This window comes from Monodelphis domestica, chromosome 7 (assembly GCF_027887165.1).
Source record: "Monodelphis domestica isolate mMonDom1 chromosome 7, mMonDom1.pri, whole genome shotgun sequence".
In the NCBI taxonomy this organism is placed as follows: domain Eukaryota; kingdom Metazoa; phylum Chordata; class Mammalia; order Didelphimorphia; family Didelphidae; genus Monodelphis; species Monodelphis domestica.
The window spans coordinates 137,200,319-137,224,518 of NC_077233.1; the positions used below are offsets into that span (position 1 = coordinate 137,200,319).

At 41.7% G+C, this 24,200-nt stretch overlaps 1 protein-coding gene across 5 annotated transcripts in view; it reads left to right on the forward strand.

The window, feature by feature from the left end:
• The window catches only part of LOC103103546 (hexosaminidase D-like), a 47,980-nt gene extending 25,772 nt beyond the window's left edge, over nucleotides 1-22,208 (forward strand). For 2 of the 5 annotated variants that reach the window (XM_056805587.1, XM_056805586.1), the window contains 13 exons: nucleotides 16,668-16,776; nucleotides 17,061-17,259; nucleotides 17,408-17,517; nucleotides 17,877-17,964; nucleotides 18,160-18,324; nucleotides 18,452-18,635; nucleotides 19,458-19,529; nucleotides 19,815-20,046; nucleotides 20,196-20,278; nucleotides 20,933-21,011; nucleotides 21,260-21,358; nucleotides 21,583-21,672; nucleotides 21,836-22,208. In XM_056805587.1, the coding sequence (XP_056661565.1) occupies nucleotides 16,668-16,776; nucleotides 17,061-17,259; nucleotides 17,408-17,517; nucleotides 17,877-17,964; nucleotides 18,160-18,324; nucleotides 18,452-18,635; nucleotides 19,458-19,529; nucleotides 19,815-20,046; nucleotides 20,196-20,278; nucleotides 20,933-21,011; nucleotides 21,260-21,358; nucleotides 21,583-21,672; nucleotides 21,836-22,127 (1,802 nt within the window). In that variant the 3' untranslated portion in view covers nucleotides 22,128-22,208. The other 3 variants (XM_056805583.1, XM_056805585.1, XM_056805582.1) reach the window with 3 other exon arrangements.
• The last annotated feature ends 1,992 nt before the right edge of the window (nucleotides 22,209-24,200 follow it).

Below are 24,200 nucleotides of genomic sequence, written 5' to 3' on the forward strand. Positions count from 1 at the left end.
TGCTACTCTCTGCAGTTTTCCATTAGCTCCTATTACTTTCATTGTACCAACAGCTCTACAGTTCTTAGGAAAACTTTGCAAAACGGATTTACTGGCTCCAGCATCAACCAGAAGATCATAAATCTGATCTCCAATAATTACAGACACATATTGTTCTGTGCTATTAGGTGGTTGAAATGTTTCCAACACTGGTGCAAGCACAGTAACATCAGTACAAAGCTCAGTAATTTCCTGTCTATCCAAATTTACATCTGCTTGAATTGCATGATATTCCCAGGATTTCACTTCTTTAACACCATCATCAGCTTTTTCACTACTCTCATTGGTCTTTATAATCTCTACCTTGGTATCATTGTTCTCATTTACAATCACATTATCTTTATCCAATTTACATTCTTCACTATTTTCCATTGTTTCACAATCATTAGAATTTTCCACTAAATTTATATTACAATTTCCCCCTCACAATTATTAATACTAATTACATTATCCTTTGTTTCAATCACATTATTTATAAATTCATTAACCTTATCTCCCTTATTTTCTCTTGATACTTAAAAAACTTTAGAACTCCAGGTACACCTTCATAATGAACATGCCCCTTTGTTCTGATCACCCTTATGCCCATTCATTACTTGGATCTTGCTCCTGATTTTACCCACTCTTGCATAGTGTTCAAATCTGGTGTTTGAGCTCCCTGACAGCAAGCATTTTGGCAAGTGTTAACATTATTTCTCCTTTGATGATTATTATTCCAATTATTATAATTATTCTGTATATTCTATCCACCATTCCTATTTAATTATCTGGAAAGTTGCCCTCTGAACCTACATTCCCTGACAAAATGTCCAAAATGATTATACAAGAAACACCTCTAGGGTCCAGATCTCCTTTCTCTAGGCTTGTATTGGTTTCTTGGTTGCACAGATCTTAGAGCTGCCATAGCCTTTATCTCCTTTATCTCACTCTCTCTTGCTTTATTTTCTGCATCCCTTAATTTCTTTTTTAAATCCTCTTTTACAGTGTCCCTTTCTTCATATTTATTATCATTGTCTACACACAAATACATTGCCTTTCTCCTTAATTCTTCTAGTCCCATTTTGCCCCAATCAGGGAAATTATTTCTAAAGAATAATTTAATTTTAGGGATTGCATTTCTTACAAATATCCTCTTAATGTGAGCTATTGTGCCTTCTCTAACACATTCATGCCTAAGAAAATTTCAGCTGCATCTGTGATTCTCTCAAGGATATTTGTAGGTGTCTCATTTACTTTATGTTTAATATTTTCCCATTTAGACTAAGCATTAGGTCTTTTAGTATGTCTCTTCATCACATCCATAATTGACTTTCTGGTCTCTTTCATCATTGTGTAATCATTAGATGAATTCATATCTACATCTTGAAAATCTTCTGGCCATGGGGCCAATAATGGATCATTCCTTGTTTCTTCTATGAATTTGTTTCTTTCCCTTTGAAATTATCTTACCACCTTATTAGGTTCTTTTGCAAAGGACAGAGTCCTACATCTAATCATTTCTAAATCTTCTGGTGTAAATAATTTATGAGTTTTGACCTTGTATATCTCATCTTGGGTTACAACAGGTATATCTCTTAAAGGGAACAGTGATGCTTGATTTTTATTGCATTCTGCCTCTTCCCGTTGCAATCTAGACAATTTTTAAAATTTTCCCATCATTACTTTCCTTATTAACCTCATCATCTTTTAAATAATTTACAAAATTATTGTTTAAAATCATCCTCTCTTTCATACACAACTCCATTGCCTCTATCTTGTCTTTCATAATCATAATCATCTGCTTCATCTCATAATCCTTTGTAATAAACAACACAACCTTCAATCTGTAGCCAACACCAAACACCAAAAATTTACATTTATATAATACAAATAAACATAAAAAAATCAAAGGTACATAGGCTAACACTGATCTTATAGTTAAAGACATCAATGATTTAATCTACTCATAACCTAACAGTACAATACAACACTGGGGAAACAGAAAAAATTATAAGGGATATGTAAAACACAATTTCATAAAAAATATAATATATTTTTCATGTCCCCTGACATAATGTTTACATTCAACATAAAATTACTATACAATATAGAATGTTCTATTATAATCCACTTTGATTATTATTTATAAACACTAAAAAACAGAACAAAAAATTTCAATTAAAAAAATCACCAAAAAACAAAATGGCTTCCTAGCACACATACTAGTGGCCTTTAAACTTTTAAGTACCCCTCAGAATCCAGCAAGAGTCAGAGAATTCTGTGTCAATCAGGGCAATCTTCTAGAGAGCACCCAAGTGCTGAAGAAGATCAATGTAATCTTCCAAGATAGCCCTAACTGCCAATCTGCTCTCTATCTAGTTTTCTCTGGTGAAAGTTAATTATTTCCCAGGTTAGTACCTAGCTAACTCACCAACTGTTATAGAAGCATTGTAAGGAAGGGTTAAACTTTATATATATATATATATATATATATATATATATATGTATATATATATACATATATATATATATAGTTTAACCCTGTATACATATATATATATATATATATAAGTTTATTTACCTAAAGGGAGAAAGAAATGGAAGGGAAACAGGGAATAACTTACATCTAACACACCCCAGATATTAAAATCCTATACTTTTTATAATTATACTAAAATAACTAATTAATTCAAGTTAAGGAAGGATTGGTAGAGGCAAGGACAAAGGAACCCAAAGAAAATCTCACAACACAGAGTCTTCCTTTGCTCCAGACAGCAATCCCTGAGAGATGTCAGCAACTCCAGTAGAAATCCACTTTCTCTGTAGTATCAACAGTAGGAAGCAGACAGAAATCTCAAGACAGACAAAAGAAAAGTACCCACTGGGTTTCTGGGGCCACTTCAGAAACTCCAGTCTGGTATCCTCTGGTTTATCCTGACAACAAGAGAGAAATATCTTCTCCCTCCTATAAAGTTCAGTATCACCTGACACCAACTGATTTCCTAGTAATTGCCTCTGTATCCAGTCCAGTTCCTGGGAGTTCCAAGTGGAATGTTGGCCCTGCAACATCTCTTGCATTCAGATTTTGCAAAATCCCTTATTACAGTAGGAAGAGGAAGAAGATGAGGGGGAAGAAGAGGAGGAGGATGAGGAGAAAAAGAAGAATTTTGCAGGACTGCTAAATAGGTTTTTCTCTATCTCCTTCAAAATCTATATCCTCACCATCTTTGAACAAGCCAAACCAGGGTTTGGGCTCCTCCTTTTGTCAGGGGTCATCTTCTCCAAGAATCACAAAAGGAGCTGTAGTAATTCCTATAGTAGTAGTAGTAGTAGTAGTAGTAGTCTCTCGGTAACCGAGGATGACGATTGTCATCTATACATCTATACACACTCATTTATACATCATAGATGAAAACGCACAAAGACACTTGTGCGTGAAGGAAATTTAAGTGGAAAAGTCGATGCACAGAGACAGTCCTACTCTCTCGGCATTGGAAGTCTGGGTCCAGTGGCACGAAAGCTCATTACACCTGGAGACTTCCTCAGTTGCATTGGATGGCTGTGTTGTCCTTTGTGCTCCAACACGCCCTAAGCACTCCACAGTGCTTTGCTGCATCGCCATCTCAGCCGTTGAACCTTCTTATTGGTTCAATAACATGTTATTGAACCAATAATATATTATATATATTATATATATTCAATAAGAATATATATATTTAATCAAATATGCATAATTGGATTAAAAAGATCACCAGGTTTTAGTAGGCTACAATCTCCAAAAAAGCTCCAGTCAGACATGACCTTAAGCCACATTAGGAAAGTTCAGGGATGAAGAAATTGCAGGCATCCTCTCCTTGGCTCAATTCAGGACCCAAGGAGGTCCCAACCTCTCCAACTCACCAGGTTGCCTCTAAGGCAAGAAACGTTTACTTCAGAATCTCAATTTATTTATATATTTTGAGGAGAGAAACTCAAACCAGAGAAATCAGTGAGGACTTTGAAATCTACTAGACTCAAGCCAATTTATATTGGCTACCCCAAATGAGAGCAAGAATCTTTTTCAGTCAGGTAAGGGAGGGTACTTTTTTTGAATGGGTGAGGATTGAATAGTTCTGATAAGCTCAGTATATGGAAAGATCACAGAGTCCCCTCCTTCCCCCCCCCCCCCGCTTTATTTATTCCATATAAAACTCCTTTGTATATATTTGTTGCGTTATTTTCTCCCTATTGAATTGTGAGCCTTTTGAGGGCAGGGACAATTTTTTGCTTATTTTTGTATCAGTAGTGCTTAGCTCAGTGCCTGGCACATAGTAGGCATTTTAAAAATGTTTATTATCCCCAATTGATTAATGGTCAAAGGATATGACAGGCTTTTCAAGTTTGCAAGAAGAAGGAATTAAAATTATTTTTAGTCATGTGAAAAAATGCTCCAAATCAAATTAAATTTGAGAAATCAAATTAATACAACTCTGAGGTACCACTTGATACCTGTCATTTGATAATATGACAGAAAAGAAAAATAACAAATGTTGGAGGGGATATGGAAAAATATGGACAGTAATGCCCCTTTGGTGGAGTTGTGAACTTTTCCAACCATTCTGGAGAGAAATTTGGAAATATACTCAAAGGGCTATAAAATTGTGCATACTCTTTGGCCCAGCAATATTATTATTAGATCTGTATCCTAAAGAGAGCAAAAAAAAAAAAAGAAAAGGACTTATATTTACAAAAATATTTATAGCAGCTCTTCTTGCACTGGCAAGAAATTAGAAATTGAGAGAATGTGAAAGAAATTGCTAATGATTGCTTTAATCATTTATATTTGGCTTTAATCATTCATATTAATCATGAGTGACTATATTCATTTTGTAACTGTAGTAAGAGATAGACCTAGGTGGATAACTATGCACTGAGATATAATAATCATAGAACTTAAAAATCATCATAGATAAAGTATGTTTAGTATTTTTCTGCTATCATTTATTTGCTTTATTTTTAATTAACTAATTCACTAATTAACTTAGAATATTTTCCCATGATTCCATGATTCATGTTCTTTCCCTTTCCTCTTCCCCCCCCCCCCCCGGGAGCCAATGATCAATTCCACTGGGCTATACATGTATCATCATCCAAAACCCATTTCCATATTATTCACATTTGCAATAGAGTAATCATTTAAAGCCAAAATCCCCAATCATGTACCCATAGAACCATGTGATCAATCATGTGTTTTTCTTCTGTGTTTCTGTTCCCACAGTTCTTTCTCTGGATGTGGATGGTGTTCTTTCTCATAAGTTCCTCAGAATTGTCCTGGATCACTGTATTGCTGCTAGTAGAGAAGTCCATTACATTTGGTTGTACCACAGTGTTTCACTTTCTGTGTACAATGTTCTCCTGGTTCTACTCATTTTGTTCTGCATCAATTCCTTGAGGTCATTCTAATTCACATAGAAATCCTCCAGTTCGTTATTCCTTTCAGCACAATAATATTCCATCACCATCAGATACCACAATTTGTTCAGCCATTCTCCAATTGATGAACACCCAATGATTTTCCAATTTTTTCTATTATAAAAAGCACAGCTATAAATATTTTTGTACAAATATTTTTCCTTATTATCTCTTTGAGGTACAAACCCAGCAGTGGTATGACTGTATCAAAGAGCAGGCAGTATTTTAAAGCCCTTTGGGCATAGTTCCAAATTGCCTTCCAGAATGATTGGATCAGTTCACAACTCCACCAGCAATGTATTAGTGTCCCAATTTTGCCACATCCCCTCCAACATTTATTATTTTCCTTTAGTGTCATATTGGCCAAGCTGCTAGGTGTGAAGTGGTACCTTAGCATTGTTTTGATTTGCTTTTCTCTAATTATGAGATTTAGAACACTTTTTCATGTGATTATTGATAGTTTTGATTTCTTTATCTGAAAACTATCTATTCATGTCCCTTGACCATTTGTCAATTGGGGAATAGCTTAATTTTTTTTTAATAATTGATTTAGTTCCTTATAAATTTGAGAAATTTGACATTGTCAGATGTTTCTGTTATAAAATTTTTCCTAATTTGTTGCTTTCCTTCTAATTTTGTTTGCATTGGTTTTGTTTGTATACAACCTTTTTAATTTAATGTAATCAAAATTATTTATTTAACATTTTATAATATTCTCTATATCTTGTTTGGTCTTAAATTCTTTTCCATAGAACTGACAGACATACTATTCTATGTTCACCTAATTTACTTATAATTTCCCTCTTTATATTTAAGCCATTTACTCATTCTGAATTTATCTTAGTATAGGGTGTGAGATGTTGATCCAAACCTAATCTCTCCCCCATATTGTTTTCCAATTTTTCCAGCAGTTTTTTTTTTAAACCCTTACCTGCCATCTTGGAGTCAATACTGTGTATTGCCTCCAAGGCAGAAGAATGGTAAGGGCTAGGCAATGGGGGTCAAGTGACTTGCCCAGGGTCACACAGCTAGGAAGTGTCTGAGGCCAGATTTGAACATAAGACCTCCCATCTCTAGGCCTGGCTCTCAATCCACTGAGCCATCCAGCTGCCCCCTTTCCCAGAAGTTTTTGTCAAATTATGGGTTCTTGTCCAAAAAGCTAGGATCTTTGGGTTTATCATACACTATTTTGCTGAGGTCATTTACTGTGTTTAGTATTAAAGATCTTTTCCATTACTATACATTGTCATAGCTGGGCTGTGATATAAAGAAACTGGGCATCTTATCTTAGGGTTTCTACTGACACTCTTCTCTGAAAAGGGGGAGGAAGGAGGGGCAAAGTCCCATTAGAAGTCCAACAGAGATTTCACTAGGATATAACCTTGTTATATCCAATCAAAAACTTGAAGCCCTGAGATAGTTATAAACCAAGAAAGGTCTTGCTGCTTCATGCAATAGTGTCATCAATGGTATAAAATTCTGGAGATCTCAGTGTCTCAGACTGACCATTCTAGAAGTGTCTATATAGACCTCTGACCTGTGTGTTTGTGCTCACCACATTAAAGTCAGATTTGCTCAGAAGTACAGAAGTTCTTTGCCCAGTCTTGTTTTTCTTTCAGTTGTCCATCAACTGGAGAATGGCTGAACAAGTTGCGGTATATAAATGTGATGGAATACTATTGTGCTATAAGAAACGACAAGCAGGATAGTTTCAGAAAAACTTGGAAATATATATGTGCAAAGTGAAGTGAACAGAACCAGGAGAATGTTATGCACAGTAACAGCAATATTGTATGATGATCAATTGTGAATGATTTAGCTATTATCAGCAATACAAAGATCCAAAATAATTCTGAAGGACCTGTGATGAAAAATGTTATCCATTTCTACAGAAAGAATTGTTGGAATCTAAATATAGATTGAAACATACTTTAAAAAATCTTTTTCTATTTTTCTTTTTTTATTGTTGTTGGTGTTTTCTTTCACAATATGACAAATATAGAAATACGTTTTGCATGATTGCACGTGTATGACCTTTTTTGAATTACTTGTCTTCTCAATGAGGGGGACAGGAAGAGAGAGTAGAAGAGAATTTGGAACTCAAAATTATGAAAAACAAATATTAAAAAAAATTTTTATGTGTAATTGAAAAAATATATAAAAAACTTTTTTAAAGTGTTAGTTGATGGAAAATCCACATTCTATTCCTTCCACCTCCCCACTGAAAAAGAAAAAAAAAACCATTGTTATAAAAATACATAGCTGAAATAAAATGGCTATGACCAAAAAATCTCAATCTGTGATGGTTGCACTGACTGAGTCCATCATTTCTCTGTCAGGAGATGGGTCATGTGTTTCATCATGAGTCCTCTGTAATCTTGGTTGGTCTTTGGATAGATTTGAATTCTTAAATCTTTGAACTTAAAAAAAATCTTTATAATTATTATTATATAAAGTGTTCTCCTGGTTCTGCTCACTTCATTTTGCACCAATTCATCATAGTATTCCTAAGTTTCTCTGAAACCTTCCCTTTCATCATTTTTTACAGCACAATAGTATTCATAATATGTTTATATATCATAATTTGTTCAACCATTTCCTAATTTATGGAATGTTATATACATACATATTGTCTCTCTTGACAGAATATAAGCTGTTTGAGGGCAAGGGACTCTTTCATTTTAGTCTTTGCTTTCCCAGCACCTAGGATAGTATCTGACCCATAATAGGAGTCAATTTCTATTCAAAACAATAGTGTCCACATTGTTGCATTTACTTTTTTTCTAGTTAACTGGAGAATACAATGAGTCCAAAGTAAAAGTCACTTAATGAAATAATAGTAAGAAAAGTAACAATAAGCCATTCCTTCCAAAGATGTAGGGTATACTCACCCAGAAATCCTTATACCAGGAGGGAGAAAGCAGAAATACACTGAGATCACACCTGTGATTGGCACTGGCACATGTGTGGGGCAACTCTTGCTTCAGGCAGCATAACTTTGCTGTTGTCTTGTTCTTTAGTAATTTCAATCCTGTCTGACTCTTCATGACCCTATTTGGAATTTTCATGGCAAATATACTGGAGTGGTTTACCATTTCCTTCTCCAGCTCACTTTACAGACAAGGAAACTGAGGCAAATAGGTTAAATGATTTTCCCATTTTCCCAGGGTCACATAGCTAGTATGTACCTGAGGCTCAATTTGAATTCAGGAAAAGGACTCAGACCCAGAATCCCATCCGCTGTGTCCTAGTTAGTCACCTAACAGTTATTAATTGCTTAATATGTGCTAGGCACTATGCTAAGCCCTTGGGATAAAAATAAAAACAAAACAAAACAAAAGCCAGGCTCTATTCCCAAAGAGCTCACAGTCTAATGAGGGAATCAATATACAAACAAATATGTACAAACAAGTTATAAACAGGGTAAACTGAGGGCAATTTAGCAGGAAGACACCAAGATTAAGAAGTATTTGTAAAGACTTCTTGAAGAAGGGAGGAATAGAAATGAGATTACTAAGCTTTTATTCTTGGCTTGATATTGGACTATTTGCTTGCCTCCTGAAGGCCTGTCTAGCCAGATGTGTAGAAGATGATCATCAGATAGCCAACTACCAGGTAAATAATATTAGGGACCACAGCAGCTCAAGAAGAAGGGCCACTAAGGGAATGAGGTTTTAAAGTGTGGGTCAGTGGAGGCAGTCCTCATAGTGATGAAAATTTCAGAGTAACGTGCAAATGTTTTTATTTTATGATGGTGGCAGTACATGGAAATTTGGACACACGTGGGATAGTTTTCAACTTGTCTGTCTGTGTGATGAAATTTTAAAAATAATCTTTTATTTTAAAAATAAATTATTAAAAACCAAAAAACCAAAAGTGACAGTCCATAGGCCCATGACACCAAAAAGATAAATAACCCCTGATCCAAATCATAATCCCCATGAAGTTAAAGACATCTTAAATAAACTTTATACCAAAACTTGCACTTATGCCTACTAAAATTTTTTAAAAATAATATTTTATTTTTTCCAACTATATGTAAACCATTTTAACATTAGTTTTTAAAAATCCTGAATTCCAAATTCTTTTCCATCCTCCTTTCCTTTCTCCCTGAGATGGTAAGCAATTCAATATAGGTTATACATGTGCAATCATGCAAAATATTTCCATAGTAGTCATGCTGTGAAAGAAAACATACACCAACCCTCTCCCCAAAATAAAGTGAAAAATAGTATATTTTGATTTGCCTGATGTGAAATTTGAAGCCAATAGATGTTAGGAATCTAGCTTAACACTAACAGGGTTTATTTTTGTAAATGTGTATTTCCTAAAGACTTTCTTTGGGTGGATTGGTGACCTGGGGACAAATTTATTTCTGGGCAATTATGTATTTTTCTTAAGTACCAGAGTGTTGAGAAAGGATTGGGATCTAAAAATCATTCCAGGCTGCTGACAACTTGTTTAGAATAACATCTGAGTTTGGGGAATTGGGATCATATATACAAAGGACTTTAGAAGCAGAAGAAATGTTAAAGGTCATTGAGTATTATGGAGCTAGAAAAAAATGCCAGACATTTCATAGATGAGGAAATTGAGGCTTAGAAGGTCAGTGACTTTGCCAAGTTCACATAAGGAGCTAATAGCAGAGCAGAGATTTGAGCTCAGGTCTTCTTCCTCTTCTGGAACTCTTTCTAGCATCCCTGACTCCTTGAAATGGGTACTGAACCAAAATCGGTCAGAAAAGACTACACTTTTTTAGTCAGATAATTGATTGTGAGTTGAAGCAGCTAGATGGTACAGAGCCAGAAGAGCTGGACTTGGAGTCAGGAAGATGTAAGTTTGAATCTTGCCTCAGACATTTACTAGCTATGGGACTCTGGGAAAGTCTGTCTGCCTCAGATTCCTTAGTCTGAAATATAGGGATAATAGTAGCATCTGCTTCATGGGGTTGTTTTGGGGATCAAAAGAGGTAACATACATAAAGCACTTAGCAAACTTAAAAATCCTATATATTAATAAGAAGTGACACATTATTATATTATTAACAAGAAGTAATAATTATTATTGAACCATTTTTGAATATACCTTTCTTTCTTTTCAAAAAAATCTTTGCTTTCTGACCTAATAAGGAATTCTAAGACAGAAGGACAAGAAATAGGCAATTGTGGTTAAGGGACTTTTCCAGGGTCACATAGCTTAGGAAGAGTCTGAAGTTAAATTTGAACTCAGGTCCACTGTATTCCAGGCCTGGTGCTCTATCCACTTAGCAACCTACCTTTCCCTTGAATATAAATTTCAATCTGACTTAGGTCTTTTACTATCTGGTCAAAAGAGATTGTGTCTGACTTCCTAAATTATTTAAGATAAAAGATTGTGAATTTGTAATAAATTTGGGGATTGGAATATACTGTGGAAAGGATTTCTTTATAGCCAGCAGGACCTCGACCTACCTAAACATCTTGTGGTCCTGGAAAAAGAGACTTTTCAAAGGAAATCATGACTCTTAACTTATTTTCTTTCTGTGGTTATTTTTTCTGGTTCATATTTTGGATTTGATAGGATTGGATACAAGATGAATAGGAAATATCCTATTTGTTATGTGGGAATACATCTGTTTCTGATATCATCTGGAGAAAAGATGATTTCTCCATGGCATGTAGATTGTTGCTGGGGAGAGTCAGTGATAACAATGTCAAGCTTGTGTAGGGATGTTAGATTGTTGCAGAGATGACTCACATTGATTTTATTAACTATGCTCTGTGGTGGCTTTTTTAAAAATTCAGTTGACATATAAAGCCCAAATGGGAAACACAAGGATGGAGTATTTGATCCATGGCAATAATCTAAACATTTGCAGTCAACTGAATCCAAAGAATAACTGAAATATTAGAGGCAATTGCTTTATAAACCTTAAAAGTACCATATAGTATTGTTATTATTAATTATTCCTTCATCAAAGCCCTCCTCAATGCCTCCTCAGTGCCTTGAAAGAAACTCTAGATGCTTTAATTAAATTTTTTCCAGGTTACACATAGATATACTTTTTAATAATTCTTTTTCTGACATTTTGAGATCCATGATCTCTTCCTCTCTCTCTCTCTATTCATGAGAATAAGTCCATGTAAGACTGGAGTCATTAAGATGGAAGTTCAAATCCTGTCCCAAAAATTTACTAGTTGTGTGACCCTAGACAAGTTACTTAACCACTGCTTGCCTCAGTTTCCTCAATTGCAAAATGGGGCTAATAATAACACCTATTTCCCAGGGTTATTGTGAGGATCAAAGGAGATGTTATTTGTAAAGCACTTGCCACACCTTAAAGCACACTATAAATGCTAACTGCTATTGTTGTTGTAAAGAGGTATTAGAGTCATTTCTGGAGAGGTTATAGCTGAAGTAATGGAAATACAAAAGTTTGCCAAGAAAGAGAGTAAAGAAGATGGCTAAAGATAGGAACTTGGGAGGATGTCTTACATTTAAGGGGATGAATATGAAGAGGAGGCAGTGAGGAAGACAAAAGGAAGGTCAGAGAGTCTGAAGAAGAATCAGGAGAATTTGATCTCACAAAGCCAGGGCCAGAGAACATCTCAAAAGGGAGTATGGTTAGTCATCTATAGAGAGGTCAAAGAAACTGAGGCCAGTGGATTTGGTGATGAGGCCAATGGAACAGAAGAGATGAAAGCCAGCAGATTGCAGGGATATAGAGTATTATGGAGTGAATGATTGGTGATGAATAGGAGGAGATATTTGGGATAATGGGATTGGAGTTCAAGGGGACAATGTAGTAAAGGAAAATTTTTTTTTGTTAGAATTAGGGAGACCTGAGTGTGTTTGGATTCAGTGGAGTGGGAGAGCTTGATGATATGACTGATGACTGAGCCAAACCCAAGGAGATGGGAGGCCATAAGATTAAGAGCATGGATTGAAGGATTAAAGTTGGCAAGGAGAGGAGAATGGCATAGACCCTGAAGTGTAGAGAAAGAAAGTTAAGAGAGATCATATAGGATGGTTTCCATTTTCTCAGTATAGTATAAGGGAAAGTGATCCAGAGATAGTAAGACAGTGAGACTGAACACCTGAAGAGTGTCTGGAGCCTTTGTTGTAGGGAATGTGATAGGGAGTCCTAGAATTATGCTGAACAGATGATACTATTATCCCATTTTACTGTTGAGGAAACTGAGGCAGACCATGGTTAAATGGCTTGCCCAGGGTCACACAACTAGTAAATGTCTGATGCAGACATTAAGTCTGACTCTCTTATTTTGTAAATGAGGAAACTGAGACACATAGAAGTTAACTGTTTTGGCCACACAGTGTGTCATACATCTAGTATCTGAGAGAGGATTTGAATCTGCATCTTTCTAACTCCAAGTCTGAGGCTCTGTCCACTGTGCAATACTGTCTTATCTCCATCAATAAGAGGTAAATAAACGAATTATCATCCAGCTGTGAAGGCCCCAAATTCCAGATAGAATGAATTGTGTAGATGGAGAAGGCCCAGAAGTTATACCGCATTGGAAAATTTCAGGTCAGGAACAATGAAAAGTTAAGGGGGCAAGGGATTCAAAGGTAACAATGAAGTTATAATGATAGTCCTTCAACAAGTATTAAAAAACAAAAACCTGATCTGTCTTAGTATGAATTCTAAGATGGAAGTGTGGCAAGGACTGGACAATTGGGTTTAAGTGACTTGCTCAGGGTCACATAGCTATTTGAGTCCACATTTGAACCCAGATCCTCCCAACTCTAGGCTTCATAATCAATTATTCATAAAGCTTCAAGGATGTCCTGCTTCTAGTGAGGCCCTCATCAGGGGAAATAAGCCCATGTAAGACCAGCTCTCCCCATCAGTGGTCAAACAACTTCCATACCTAGATAGGACAAGTAAGCTAGGCCCTGATGGAGGCAGGCCAAAGGCCTTTGGAACAACAATGGTTCCAGTCTAGGGCCTGCAAGCCATGGTTCTGGAAAGGACAACTCTGTGGAGGTGCCACCTGGAAAGTGCCCCTGAAGACCTACAGCTATAGCTCCTGAAAACTCAGAAAAGAAAAGAAAGTTCTTGCTACTGTTGAATGGTTCAACATGTAAAACCAATGTAATTTTATCAGTGGAAATAACATAAGAGCCCTTAACATCTGCTTTGCTGCTTTGCCTTAAAGACAATGGGACATTCCATTCTACTTAAATCTGAAAACACCAAGGGGTTGTTTTTCATATTAGAATGGGAGCTCCTCAAAATAAAGGACTGGCTTATTCTATTTGCATCCTCTATGCTTAGCACATAGTACATGCCTAAAGAATGCTTCATTTTTCACTTAGGGGGTATACAGAGTGTTCAGAGAAGACAAATGCTTCTGGTGTGAGGGCTTGCCAAGCCCTTTTCAAGGCTGCTTTTCTCCTTTGGGATTCATTCACCTGCCTCCCAGCTCTTACCTGTGGCTCCAAGAAGTTGTAGCCTGTGCAGTGGCCATGGGCTAAACTGGGCTGAGGGTAACTGGCAGGCCTCAAACCCAAAGGTGAGGTAGGGGGATGCCTACTCCACTCCCCTGGTGGAATGGGCAGATGTGGACAATTTGTTCCAAATGACCACAAAGGTGGTGGAAGCAGGTATGTATTGCAATGATTTTTTAAAAATTCTGCTTGATCTGTTTTCCAGATCAGTTGTTTTTGCTATGATTGTCTTTTTTTTCAGTCTTTGGACTATGAAAGAGATGCTTTGGAGCAAAGGAAAAGAGTAGGGCATTCTGAGGACAAGGGTTAGAGCTAGTGCCAGTGTAAAGTGCAGAAAAGGGAGTAATATCTGATTAGGCTAAAAAGTTGGGGTGGAAATAGGTTTGAACGACTTTAAAAGACAAACAGAGTAGTTTATGTTTTGTCTAAGAGGCCATAGGGAGCCACTGTTGCAATGACTGACACAGGCAGGTGAGGCCAAGGATAGGACTTGTGATTTCATTGATCTAGGCAACTTTGGAGTGAGGAAATTCTCTCTAGCAATGCAGACTGGCATCTTCTCTGCAGTGGTTTGCCAAAGGTCACACACTCAGAGATGGCATTTGAAACCAGGTCTTTCTGCATTCAAATTCAACTCTTTATCCATTACAACATGTTACCCAGGACAATGAAGTGGCACAGTGGATAGAGGGCTCAGGCTCTATCAGGTCAGGAAGATATGAGTTCAAATCCAGCCTCAGATACTTTCTAGCTGTGTGATCTCCTGTAAGTCATTTAACCCTGATTGCCTCCCTTTCTTTAGCTATAAAATGAGCTGGAGAAGGAAATGGCAAATCTCTACAGTATCTTCACCAAGAAAACCCCAAATGGGGTCACAAAGAGTTACACAAGAGGGAACAGCAACATATTACCTTAGGGTTGAGTAGAGAGGTAGAAAAGAGCCATAATGGAAGATGGGCTGAGAAAATAGGGAAAAGTCAAGGGGCCAGAGAGCTTGACGATGTCAAAAAGCAGGTGCAGAAAGGGTGCGAAAGGCAGGAAAATCAATGATTGTTTGAAAGAGAAGTATTTTAGTTATTTTAGTTCAGAATCAAGGAGATGATACAGTTTTCTGTAATACTCTTGTCTAAGATGTGGCCAACCTTAGCAAGTGGCTGAAGTGGAAGTAAAGGGAGCCATATATTGAAGAATTGTGGAGCCTGGGCCTTATAAGGGCTATTAATATAAATCCCAAAGTCAATGAGGATAATTTAATAGAGAAACAGTGAATCAGGTGGTAAAACCACAGAAGAAGAGGAGAGGGGTTCTGGAGGTAGGTATGTGATTGCTAAGATGGAGAGAAGGTGTTATAAAAAGAAAGGCATGAATTTCAAGGGGGGGGGTTGAATGATAATGGTAAGATAAAGGAGAAATAAATAAATGGTGGTGAGCAAGAAGCATGCTGACTCCTTCTGGCCCTGTGATTCACAGGGAGTGGGGGAAGAAGCAGCCTCCATTGGAGAGAATTGTCAGGGAGGGAATCAGTGTTGTCAGGGAAAAAGCCAGGTTCCTGTTAAGGCAGACAGCTGGAAGGAGTGCTCCTGGAAAAGGGGGAGGGGGGATGGAGAGGAATTTGCTCACAGTAGAACAGGGGTTCCACAGGGCACAGTAGAAGGGGCTAGAGCAGGCGTGGAGTGGGAGGAGCAAGCCCAGGGAGGCTTGGTACCCACCAAATGCAGCCAGCAATGAGAAGACCCGATGATATAGACGGGGAAAGTTCTGGGGAGAGTGATGGAGGAGATAGGGCTGTGGAAGGTAAGCTAGAAGGACATGTCAGATGTGGAGGGATGGGAGTCCCTGGGGGTCCCAGATGTTCGGGGAAAAGGTGGGCGGTGGTCCAGATGTTCTCATCTGGATGGAGGTTAGCCATACGATTCTGAACAGTTGTGGCGGGGTCTGGGGGTCGAAAGACGAAGGAAGGGGGGCTCCGGTGGGGCTACCAGAATTGGCAATGGCGACTCGCTCTCGGGTGGGGGTGGGTTCGGGAGACACCCCCCCCCCTCCCCTACAGCTTCATCTCCATTCCACCCCCGCATCCCTCTCCATCCTTCTCTCCTCCCGAGCTGTCATCTTCGGCGGCAGGCGGGGCTTGCCGCGGCTGTTCGTGTCCAATCGCAGCGTCGGGTGGGGCTTGAGCCTGTCTTGGCCCGCTACCCGCAGCCTGGGGATCTCTGTGCGCTCCCCACCTGCCCGCCCGCACCGGGGAGCGGGGGTCGGTTCGGCGACCTCCCGGAGGGGCTGGGGGGGCAGCGGTGCGGGCGGGACCTGGAGGCGTCGGAACCCCGCGGCACCTAACGGGGCCGGGAGGAGAGCAGCCCAACCAGGTGCGGGGGATCCTGGACGGGCCGGGCGGGGGTTGGGGCCGGGAGGAGGGAGCTGGACCCGCGGGGGCGCCCCGCCTCTGTGCCCCCAAGCTCCAGTTCTAGACCATTAATCACCTCCTCTTCCAGACAGCTTTTAGGCTCCCTTCTTTCTGCCCCCGCCTTGGACTGCCTGGGGGAGGGGAGGATGCAAAACCTGACGTGCTCTCCTCTTCCCCTCCCTCCACTCCCATCCCCACTCTCACCCCATTGACTCTCAGGCTGACCCTCCTCCCATCCATCTGTTGGATGCCTGACCTCCCCTCAATATCCCACAGGGATGCCAATTCCTTCCTCCCTTCACCAGACTTGAACGCGACCTACTGATCCCCTCCCATTTCCCCCCAGGAGTGACTACACCTCCCAGGATGCTGCAAAGGAACCAGAAACTGCTTCTGCAAGTGGCCTCCTTGCTCCTCTGTGCTTGTGCAGGCCTCAGACTGCTTCTTCCACGGTGGTGAGGGGCTAGGGCTGCTGCCTGAGGAATGAGAGCTTGGAGGATGGGAATGGAGGAGAAGAATTGCTCATATGCTCATTAAGAGACACAGGATCTTTGAATGTACAAAAATGCATGGCTACCAGGCCATAGAGTCCCAGAGTCAGGGCAAATGCTTTCCTAGGTATAGGGCAAGAAAAGGGAAGAATTAGGGGGTAGAGTGCTCATTGGGTATCTCTCTCCTCAACCTTTGCCCCCTGTTGACTGATCCATGATCTTTAATTTTTTATTTCCCACTTTCTCAGCCTAGAGCCAACATCTGGCAGGCCTTGGAGTGAAGCAAGTGGTGGCCGATCATCTCCTGAACCAGTTGGGGAGAGTACTCTGGGGTCTTGGTCCCAGAGGCTGACTGGGGAGGTGCCACGAAGGGATCAAACAGGAGTGATGAAGGTTGTCCACCTGGACATGAAAGGAGCTGCTCCCAGGGTATCTTATCTGGAACAGGTGAGACAGCTGGCCAGGATGCTGGGACTCCTCCACTGATGAGAAGAGATCTGGGAAGGGATTGTGCTGATGAGGGGTGGGCAGTGGCTTTTCAGGGGAAGAGTCCAAATCCCTCTGACCTGTCTCTCCTCATTCTGGTTCTCTCAAGCTCTTTCCACTTCTGTCCCGACTTGGGGCAGATGCTGTGCTGATAGAATATGAGGACATGTTCCCTTTCCATGGAGAACTGGAACTGTTGCGTTCACCCCACTCCTACAGGTGGGAAAGTGTTTGGGTCTGTGGGAACCAATGGAGGAGTGGGGCTAGGGGCTTAGGAGTCCTTAGGATCTGAGAAAGGAACCTGATAAGGGAATATGATCAGAGTATGGAAATTGAATGGGATGGAGGGTTGTATATATGACCATGGGATTCAATAGGGGAGGTTTCCCAGGGATTTGGGGATTCTCAGCATTTTATAGAAGGCGGTCAGAGCTGTGGGGTTTGATATAGGGAGGAATCTATGGGGTTTAATAGAGAAAGTTCACCATGAGTTGGAGAGATCCAGGGGGTAAAGTGGTGGGGATGGGAGTCATAACAAGAGGCTTCTAGGGACTTAATAAGGACTCTGGTATCCTCAGTAAGCATGACATTGAGCGGATACAACAATTGGCAGCACAGAACCACCTGGAGGTGATTCCACTGGTGCAGACCTTTGGCCACTTTGAGGTACCTGATGCCAGCCCCTAGCCCATAAGTCTCTAACCTGACTTTAGAATCCCAGCAATTGACCCTCAATCTGGCTTATAACCCTCTCACCCTTGACTAGGATCTTTCAATCTTAATCCTGACCAGGGGTTCCAAGAGACTGGGTGATTCTGATTCTCTCCTTCCCTAACATCATCTTGTTATTTCTCACTCCAGTTTGTGCTGAAGCACGAGAAGTTCTGGTCTCTGCGGGAAGTGGATCGTTATCCTAGCACCCTGAATCCCCATGCACCTGGAGCAATGTCGCTACTCAGAGCCCTCCTGGGCCAGGTCTTAGACCAGCACCCACATACCCGCTGGCTACATGTGGGAGCTGATGAGGTCAGAATTGGGAAAGGGAAGAGTCCTGGGATGAGGGAAGGAGAGATGGGGGAAGAGTCCCTCGGGGAGCTGTAGGACCAGGCTTTGGGGTCTTGCCTGAGCTGATCCCTCTCCTCTTGGGATGCAGGTGTTCCACCTGGGTGAGGGTGCAGACTCCCGTGCTTGGCTACTCCGCCATGGGGAAGATGTTGGTCACATGTACTTGAACCATGTTCGAGAGGTTGTGACCTTCCTGAGCTGGCGCCACCCAGGGCTTCGACTACTGCTTTGGGATGATGTGCTTCGAAGACTCCCACCCCAGGCTGTCCAAGGCAGGGGGACCCCAACCCCAGGATGACCCAGTTTCTAGAAATCCTGACATTCTCTCATTGGCAATCATCCCTCAACTCTGGGACTCTTTGGTCCTCCCATCCCAAAGACTCTGACCTTCCCTCATTGGCATTCATCTCCTAATCTTCTAGGGTTGGAGGAAGCTAGGAATGCTACCAATTCTGGGACCCTGGCATCCCATCCTTCCAATATGGAGATCATTCCATCATTGGTATTCTTTCCACAACTCTAGAACTCTGGAGACCCTGATCCCAAAGACCCTGACCTTTCTTCATTGCTTCTTAGACTATAGGCTTGGGACCCCTCCTTCTCCCAATGTTAGGAATACTCCTGATCCCAGCATCCTGGGATTTTCCCATTTTAGAGACCCTGACTTTCCATTATTGGCATTTGTTCCCCACCTCTAGTATCCTAGGATCCTCCCATCCTAAAGACCGCCTTGTCCCCCAGCCCTGGAATCCTAGGGTCCCCTCATCCTATAGACTCTGACTTTGCCTAGTTGTCAAAGAATCATTCTATGGATTCTGGGGCTCTTACATCCTGAGATATTTCCATCCTATAGACCCTGACATTCCTTCATTGGCATTTGTTCTTCAACTTAGAGACACTTCTCTCCACCCCACCCCCAGGACTCCTTTAAGGCCTTTCACATGCCCAAGGACTGGCTATGGAAGGTCCTATCAAACCCAAAGACACTTACACCTTTGATTAGTGGGAGTGGAGGGATAGGACCCAGATATGGAGGAACTTTTGGCATGCTAGGCTCCTCAGCACCCTCTTACTGGTCTTTCCTATCTTCCTAGAATCAGGGATCCCTCAGCTTGCAGACCCTATGATGTGGTTCTACGACCCTGACTTGGACACTGACCAGATTGGTGAGGGGCCCAGCTAGTGGAGGGCTTAACAGAATTGGAGTCATTTGGTCCCCTCCTGTCTTGGTTGCTAGCGGGACAGGGCTGACCCATGATTAGCAGCTATACTGCCCTCCCTGACCTAGGATGAGGGCAACTGGAAATAGTAATGGAGAGGAGGGATATGGATGCTCCTTCCTGATCCCTGGCCCCTGGATAAGTGAATCCTCCCCAGACTCCCTGATAGCTGAATCTTCCTATTGCCCTCCCTCTTTCCTTACACTCTTTGCCTTCTCTTCCTCCCCATAGGACGGATCATTGCTAAATATGCAGAAAGTGGCTTCCGGAGTCTGTGGTTTGCCAGTTCCTTCAAGGGTTCCACAGGCCCAGCCCAGATGTGGCCACCCCTTAGCCATCACTTGAGCAACCAACTGTCGTGGCTCCGTGTGCTCCGAGCCCTGCAGGCTGCGTCTTCTGGCCCCCACATTGGAGATTCCCACCCTATCCGCTGCCAGGGCATTGTTCTAACTGGTTGGCAAAGGTGAAGACTTAGACTGGGGGCTGGATGGGGTGAGAATGGGAGTGAGGGGCAACAAGGGTTTATTAAGCACCTACTGCAATGTGTTAGGCATTGTGCTAAGTGGAGACTCAGATACATCTCTGGGTCTGCATCTTCTCTCCTCTTCTTAGGTATGACCACTATTCCGTGCTGTGTGAGCTACTCCCTGTGGCTGTTCCTTCTCTGGCTATCTGTCTGCAGACCCTCGTTGCTGGTATGGCTTTTGCTCCAAGGTAGTCATTCACAAGATATTGGATCTGAAGGGGATTTAGAGACCTTCTCATCCAGTTCCCTCTTCTGTGCTGTAAATGAGAGACCTAGGACCACTCAGGGAAGTTAGGACACTTCCCTATTTGAGAGAGGAGGCCTGGACACCAGCTGGAAATTACCCCCTCCCTTCCCTCTCTCTAACCACCCCTCCACCCTCCTTCCTCACTGGCTGGTTTTCTCCAGTTCTCTAGCAAGTGTGAGAAAACCCCAAATGGATAAGAAGCAGAGCTGGTATTTGAATTTAAATGTCTTCACTCCGAGTTTCTTTCCTATTTGTGTTTGTGTTTGGGTAGAGGTAGCAGGGATACTTTTCCCTCCTTAAGCTGCTTAAATGGGACTTTTCTTCTGATGTTGAATGGTAGGGGAAGAAAAGGGAGGAATAGCACTCCAGCATCCTCACTGTCCAGGCTAGAGGAGTCCTGTTACCCCCAAAGGAGTAACAACTTGGAACCTCAGCTGGTGTATCTGTTGGCTTGGCCAGCCAGGAATAGGGGAAAGAATGCCCAAGAGGGCATGGTTCCCCTCTATCTGTAGATACGTTGGGCTTTGTGATTCCTAGACAATTGCTATTCATCACCCCCACCCTTCCTTCCACTAGGAGAATTCACTGAGGAGACCAAGAAGACAGTCATGGAGCTGCTAGGGTTTCAGAATATCAACCTGGAGTCCAGCACCTGGTAGGGAGGTCATGGGCCAGACTGAGATGTAGGATTCCTAGTCAGGACTTTGGCAGGGGCTCTGTATGCCCGCCTGGGGCAGACTTGGGGAAGGCCAGGATTTTGTGGGCAGGAAGTCAGACGTCAGAAGGGGATGGGGAGGTCCAATTTAGCAGGTCAGTCTAAAGACTGGCTGAAGACTACCCCACTACCCCATCCCCCCATTTTAGTCCAGGCCCTACTCAATCCTTTTTCCTTCTTGTCCATAGCCAAGGAGATGGTATGTTTCCTGGGGCTGAGGTCTACCGCCTGATAGAACAAGTCAAGGAGCTGAAGGAGACTGGGCTGAAAGCTCTGGAGGAGGACAGGTACTTCCTACCTTCTCCCTCTGCACCCCTGTACTCCCATCTGCTTTACACAGGAGGGAGCATCTCCTGGTGCCTCATTCCTGAGGCACCTCCTTTGCAGGGAGGACTTTGAGGCATCCTGGAGGGTCTGTCCCCCAACACTCTACTCCCCTCCTGCAAAATGGGAGGGCAGGGGATGGATGGCTGATTGTTGAAGTATCTTCTTCTCCTTTGTGTACCTCTAGCACAGCTCAGGGCTGGTTCAGCCCTTATCATCGTAAAAATCGGTTTGGGAATCCACAGAATCTGGAGGCCTTTGGCCGAAAACTGACTAAGTGAGTGTATGCTGGGAAGGAATGGAGGGCTCTAGGGTGCTGAGGCAGACTCCTCAGGTATCTCAGAGAGGAGTGGAGAGCCTGAAGCAGATGAACCTAGGATGAGGGACAAGTGACTCCTGGGGGCTGGTGCTGGGAGAATGACTTTCTTTCCTTCCCTCAGGGTGTCGGAGACCTGGGAGAGCCTGCTGCCTACCCTGCAGATGCATCTGGGTGTTGTGTTCTACGCTAACACAGTGGATGAGTGGTTGGAGGAGCATGTATTACCCCAGCTGGAGCCCTTGAGGGCCATGGTACGGGATTATCAGGATCTCCTCCAGATGAAAGGGAAACCAGGAGGGGCCCGGCCCGGGGAGGTTGTGCTCAACCCCCAAGTCATGCCTACGCCAGGCCCTGGCTTTCGGGGGGGCCGCTCCAGGAGGGAGAGTCCAGGTGATGGCTCATTTGGGGGCTGAGATTCATGCTGGTAACAGACTCCTTCTGAGGGAGACAGGAAAATAAAACTGACTTTGTGGATTAAAAACTATTTTCTTAAATGGGCTTCTGGAGAATTTTTCTTTTTTTCTTTCTTTCTTTCTTTTTTTTTTGAGGGGAATTGGTAGTGGGTGAGAACAGATCTGATATAAGTCAACATAGCTTTACCTTGTCCTCTGTGATTGGTCATGCTGGAGAGGAGGCAGAGCAGGCTCTGGAATTACTGAATTTTAGAATTGGAAGAACCTCAGTTGGCCTTGTAGTTTAACCAACTCCTGAAAAATACATCCCTTTATAGCAAGTGCTTGGCAGAACTTTGATTTAAGATTTCTGAGGAGGAACACACCATCTTGCCCAGGTAGCCTCTTCCATTTTTGGATAGCTTTAAAATGATCAGGTTTTTTCATTGCCAGAATTCAACATAATATTCTAGAAATAGTCAAATTGAGTCAGAATATACTCCATATTCCATAGGTAGGGAATAGGAAATTGAAGAGGGGAGACACACATAAGAGAACTGCGTTGGGGTGACTGAGGGGATAAATGAAAGAGAACTACATAGGAATCACTGAAGGGGATAGATGATCCATCTCAAAGGCTACCCCCCTGTAGCATGGACTTTACAAGGAAAGCTTCCTGGAGGAGAGGGTTCTAGAGCATGGCTTTAAAGGATAGGTAAGATTTAGAAAGACATCAAAGTAGTTACGGTATGAAGAGAATCTTTAGAAAAGTCAAAGAGGTAGGCATGAACTTGGTGCATCCAGAAGTCATGAAATAGATTGGAGATAGGACTTGAGGGACTTTGAATGACAGGAGTTCCAGCTTTGTCCCTATGTCAATGGAAAGTAATGAAGATAGGAAGATTAATCTGGCAGTATGTATAGAAGATGGGAGGCAGTATATCATAGGGGATGGACTCCAAGTCCAACTCTGACATACTAGCTATGTGACCCTGGGTAAGTCATTAAACTTCTTAGTGCTCTGGAAACTCCCTAAGACTTGAAGTTCAGAAAACATACCAACCTGCAATGGTGGAGAGAGTTTCATCCTCATCTAGGAGTTAGTTCTTGGAGTCAGTGAAACCATAGGCCATTCACAGGTTCATAGATGTAGGGAAGGAAGGCACCTCAGAGACTGTCAAATCCAACCTACTCAGCCCTTATCCCCATTTCTAAGTACAGGATGGATTTGAGGGAAGTGGCTGAAGTCAGGGAGATGAGTTAACAGGCTATTGTCATAATGGAAAGGAGACATGATGTGAACCTGAACTAGAGTAGATAGTGTGAAGAGAGAAGGAATGGGAGAGATATAATGGAAATAAAATCCACAGGCCTTAGCAATTGATTGGTTATAAGAGGTGAGGAAAAGGAGGAATCATAGCTAAAAGGATGGTGATGCCACTGAAACAGGAAGTTGGGAGAAGAAATTGATTTGGGGAGGAAAGATGAGCTTGGCCCTTGTGACAATTAAAAATTTCAAGAGACTGGTTTATGGCTAAGAATATAAGTTTATTGATTAGGATAGCATTAACCAATAAATTAATGATCTATGATCCTCTCAATAACCAAAAACCAAGAAGTCCCCTCAAGCAGGTCTACAAATACAGTTTGGGAGCTCATTATTCCTCTCACTCCGATACCCCAAGATATCTGTAATTGGCAAATCTTCAAAGGGGAGGTGATCCATCAAAACTCTCAACCCCTCCCTACTCCCTGAGTAATGGTACTCAGTCTAGAAGACTGAGTTTCATTATCTCCCTTATCTATTAACCAGACTTTAGGAGGGGAAACATTCCTTGGGGTCCCTAAGAATAAAGGAAATGCATACAATGGTCAAAGAACTGATTGGAGCCTATAATTCAAAACTCAGACATAGAAAATAATTCAGTATATATTAAAAAATAAATCCTCTCACTGGATGTATCAACAAACATTTAGTATATACTAAAGATTAGGCACTGTACTGCCCCCCCCCCACCCCCGGGAATATAAATAAAAGCAGAGAGATGGCTTCTGCTCTCAAGGAGCTTACCTTCTAATAATATGCAGAGTTTG